This window comes from Bufo bufo, chromosome 7, assembly GCF_905171765.1.
Source record: "Bufo bufo chromosome 7, aBufBuf1.1, whole genome shotgun sequence".
Lineage (NCBI taxonomy): Eukaryota > Metazoa > Chordata > Amphibia > Anura > Bufonidae > Bufo > Bufo bufo.
Window position 1 is genome coordinate 82,566,196 of NC_053395.1, and position 4,323 is coordinate 82,570,518.

At 45.2% G+C, this 4,323-nt stretch overlaps 1 protein-coding gene across 1 annotated transcript; it reads left to right on the top strand.

Moving 5' to 3' along the window:
- Window positions 1–1,300: 1,300 nt before the first annotated feature.
- On the top strand, window positions 1,301–3,535 carry LOC121008765 (E3 SUMO-protein ligase KIAA1586-like). Its single transcript, XM_040441459.1, has one exon. It carries the CDS (start codon window positions 1,301–1,303, stop codon window positions 3,533–3,535), a length of 2,235 nt encoding a protein of 744 aa, XP_040297393.1.
- The last annotated feature ends 788 nt before the right edge of the window (window positions 3,536–4,323 follow it).

Genomic DNA, 4,323 nt, shown 5'->3' on the forward strand with positions numbered 1-4,323 from the left:
CAAATTGAAAATCTCTATTATGAGACACTGCTGTTGGAGTATTGATCTCCACTTCCCCTGACGAACCAGTCAGAAGTCATACTGGCTGGGGAAACGCAACGTTGGGATTTGTGACTTTTGGTCAATTAGGGTAGGGTGATACAGGGAGAGCCAGTTTAGTAGGCACGAGGACAGGGAACCTCTACCTTCAAGGGGTGTCCCTGGGCTGAGTCCAGCTAGGGTCACGGAGGGATCTTTGTAGGATAGGATTGTTTCTTTAACTATTGGATATTACATCTTTGAGTTGTACTCAGTGCTTGAAGTGGGCCGGAACGCGGCGGTACTCAGTACCGCCACTTCCAAAAATTGCCCTGGAGAGTACCAGCACCTCTCCGTGCGCCCAGTACGTGGGTTTCCGGTACCGGAGCGCAGCGGAGAGCTGGCAGTATCTCCTCCCTAATGTCGTTGGCTGGGCAGCTAGTGGAGGGGGGCGGGTCGTTGCAGAGTACGGCTCAGGCTGGCGCAGGCAGGGAGTTGACCTCACGTTAGGTGACGTCAACTCCTTCCCGCGCGCCTGTGAGGAGCGATCAGTGCGGCGACCAGTGACTGGTCCTCCTTGGAGTCAGGAGTCGGACGGTGCAGCAAAGAACATCGACTTTGCTTTGGAATCCAACTTCTGAAGAGTACTGGTGAGTGACAGGCACCCCCCCTCCCCCCACACACATTAGTTCCTCTCTGTACCAGTACCCCCCCCCCCCCTGGCAGGGGGGTACTGGTACAGAGAGGAATTAATGTGTGTGATGAGGGGGGGGGGGGTCTGATGTGCAGGGGGGTACTGGTACAGAGAGGAACGAATGTGCGGGGGTGGGGGGGGGGTACTGGTACATAGAGGAACTAATATATATGTGTCTGATGGGTGGGTCTGATGTGTAGGGGGCCCCTGCACATCAGACCCCCCCATCACACACATATATATTAGTTCCTCTATGTACCAGGACCCCCCCCCACCACCGCACATTCGTTCCTCTCTGTACCAGTACCCCCCTGCACATCAGACCCCTGCACATTACTTTTTAATACTGTACTGTATGTGTATATATATATATATATATATATATATATATATATTTTAATACTGTACTGTAATATAAGCTCTACCTCTTTACATAAATGGTATTATCATTACCAAGAAATAAAGCTAAGTCTGAGACAAATGTCGGTCATAGACCCATAGAAAGTATATGTACATGATCAGGATGAGATACTGAGCAACAGGTAACAGTTTAGTTTTTTTTGGGTGATCTGACAGGTACGCTTTAAGATGCTCTCCTGGCTTATAAGTAGCAAAAGAACAAGGTCAGAATCAGAGGACTCGCTGGCTGACCCCCCACCAAACCAGAATATCGCTGCAGGTCAGAGTCAGACACAAGCTAATGAAAGCAGCACTTGTGCCGCGGTCGATCAGGTTCTCACAAGTGACGTAGAGGACGAGAGTGACATCACTTCTACCGATGACAACAGCCGCATTGCCGAGCATGAGTGGCCAGAATGTTGGTCCCAAGCACAAGTACAGTATTTCTCCACAAATTACAAGTGGCTGCTAAGCAAAAATCGAAAGTTGGGCTGTAGTGTGTGTAGTCAAGTTTGTGCTCGTGTAGACATGCAGCAAGGGCAGAGAGTGTCGCAGGAGTGGAGTGGGTGCTTAATCTCGTCTTATGGAAGGGACAAGGCTGCACAACAAAGCTCACTACGAAAGAAAATTAAAGAGCACAGAGACTCAATTTATCACAAGAAAGCAGTTGAAATAAAAGAGAAGGCAACACAAAATACAATGCAAAAACACATTGAAGATATGAGAAAGGCTGAATACGCCTCAACTTGCAATGTGTTTAGAACAGCTTATAAGATTGGCAAGCATGGGCGTCCCTTTACAGACATGCCAATAGATGTCCAGTTGCAAGTCTTAAATGGTGTCAAGATGGGCAGAGTTTTACACTCTAATAACTCGTGTGCAAATATACTGGATCACATTGCAGCTGAAATGAAAAAGAAGGTAGTCAATGACATAGTGATGAATGAAAGAAAACTGTGTGTGCTCATTGATGAATCGACTACAATAAGTGGAAAGTCTGTCCTTGTCGTGTGCCTGCGATCAGCTATTTCCAATGAACAGCCAGACACAGTATTTTTTGAACTCATTGAGCTGCAGGGGACCACAGCAAATGACATCACTGAAGCACTGTTAGAATGTCTTCATAATAATGGCTTTGACCCTCACTACCTACAGGAACATTTGTTGGCATTTGCTTGTGATGGAGCCTCAGTGATGCTTGGGAGGAAAGCAGGAGTTGCTGCGCAGCTTTGTTCCAAATTCCCTTACCTGTTTGTCTGGCATTGTTCCAATCACAGACTGGAACTGGCAGTTTGTGATGTTTTGAAGGAGGTTGGAGGAATCAACCACTTTAAAATATTTTTAGATCAGCTTTACTCCCTCTACCATGCATCCCCAAAAAACCAAAGGGAGTTAACAGAGAGTGCTCACAGTGTTGGACAGCGTCTCCTTGTGATAGGCCGTGTTTTATCAGTGCGTTGGGTTGCTTCAAGTGAGAGAACGGTGAAAGCAGTATGGGAGAACTACCCAGCTTTGCAGGTACACTTTACAAGTGCTGCTGCTGATACCAGCAGGGACTCAAGAGAGAGAGCAAAATACAAAGGACTCAATGATGTTCTCACTACTGTTTCTTTTGTGGTCAATCTTGGCATCATGTATGACGCTCTCACAGAACTCAGTGACCTCTCAAGAATGCTCCAGAGACGTGACATGACTTTGGATCAAGCCGACAGGCAGCTGGACCGACAGATCCGGGTGTTTGAGTCAATGGTATCCACACCTGGTCCCTACACACAAATTGCCATTGAGGCTGAAAATAAGAAAATCTTCAGAAATGTATGCCTGCATGAAAATGAGAGGGTTATAAAAATCAACCCTGGGCAATTTTTCCGTAGCCTGGCTGAAAATGTTAAGTGCAGGATGACTCCAACAACTTCCTCACATGTCAGTAGAACCTCATCTGAAAAGACAGACAGTCACCTCCTCTCAGACATCAAGGTCCTCCAGTCTGACTCCTGGCCTGCATCTCTTGAGATTCAATATGGTGATGCAGCGGTCAGACGTTTATGTCAGAGATTCAGAGTTGGGGAGAGGAAAAGTGTCCAAGGATTTAGGGAGTATAAAGACCTTAAAGCTTCCAAGACACCAGAAGACCTGAAGCCTCTTCTTAAAGCTGTCCACACCATTGCAGTATCAACAAGTGAATGCGAGCGAGCTTTCAGCTCAATGAATGATACTTTGACAGATAAAAGAAACTCTCTCGACATCAAAAGGCTTTCAAATCTGATCTTCCTGAAATGCAACGGACCACCCTTGGATCAGTTTAATGCACAAACATATGTGCAGACATGGCTGGCAAAAGGGAGGAGAAGTGCAGCCTTCACAAACTGCGAAGCCAAAAGTGCAAGGAAAGTGGAGCCCAAAACGTGCTGGAGCCTTTTCTAGGTAAAATGATTTGTACAATATTTTTCATTTTTCATTTGATGTACTGTGATTGTATTGAATCTGCTTTTGTATATTTTTCAGGGGTAAAGAAATTAACCTTCATCTTCAAGACTCAGGTTTATGTTTTACTGTTTACTGTTTACTGTTCTATGGTTAGTATGTTATTATAATTTTTATAAATTATTTTATGTACATTTTGTACAACATTTTGTTCAATACCCTTTTGCACATTTTATTTATGTTCAGTAGCTCTTTCTACAGTAGCTCTTTTTCAGGGTACTTTCTAAGGGTATTTTCATGCTCAGTATTGGGGGGGGGGGAGCACCGGCGCCTAATAGAGTACCGGCACCTCTTTTGGCCCACTTAAAGCACTGGTTGTACTACTACTACCACGGCCTCCAGACCACCCCGGATATCACTAGTGCTGAATAACTACCTGCCTGCTTCTTCCACCAGCGTCGGATCTCCACCTAGCTATGGAGCACTACACCCACTGATATCTGAGCCAGCATGTAACTCCACATTCACTGGTATCTCAGCAAACCGTGAGTAACCATAGAATTTGTCTTCAGTGATTCAACAATGTGGGAATAATCACGGTATACATGTATAGTATTTGCAGTGTTGTGTGAACCTACCTAAATCAGGTCATCACTGAACTGTAAAATATCGTTTTTGTATGTTTATTGGTTCTCAGCTGCTTTTCACATACATACAGAGTATGTCGTGTGGGGGTAATTACATTCTTATTGATTTCTCACCTGTCTTTTACATACATATTTGGTAAT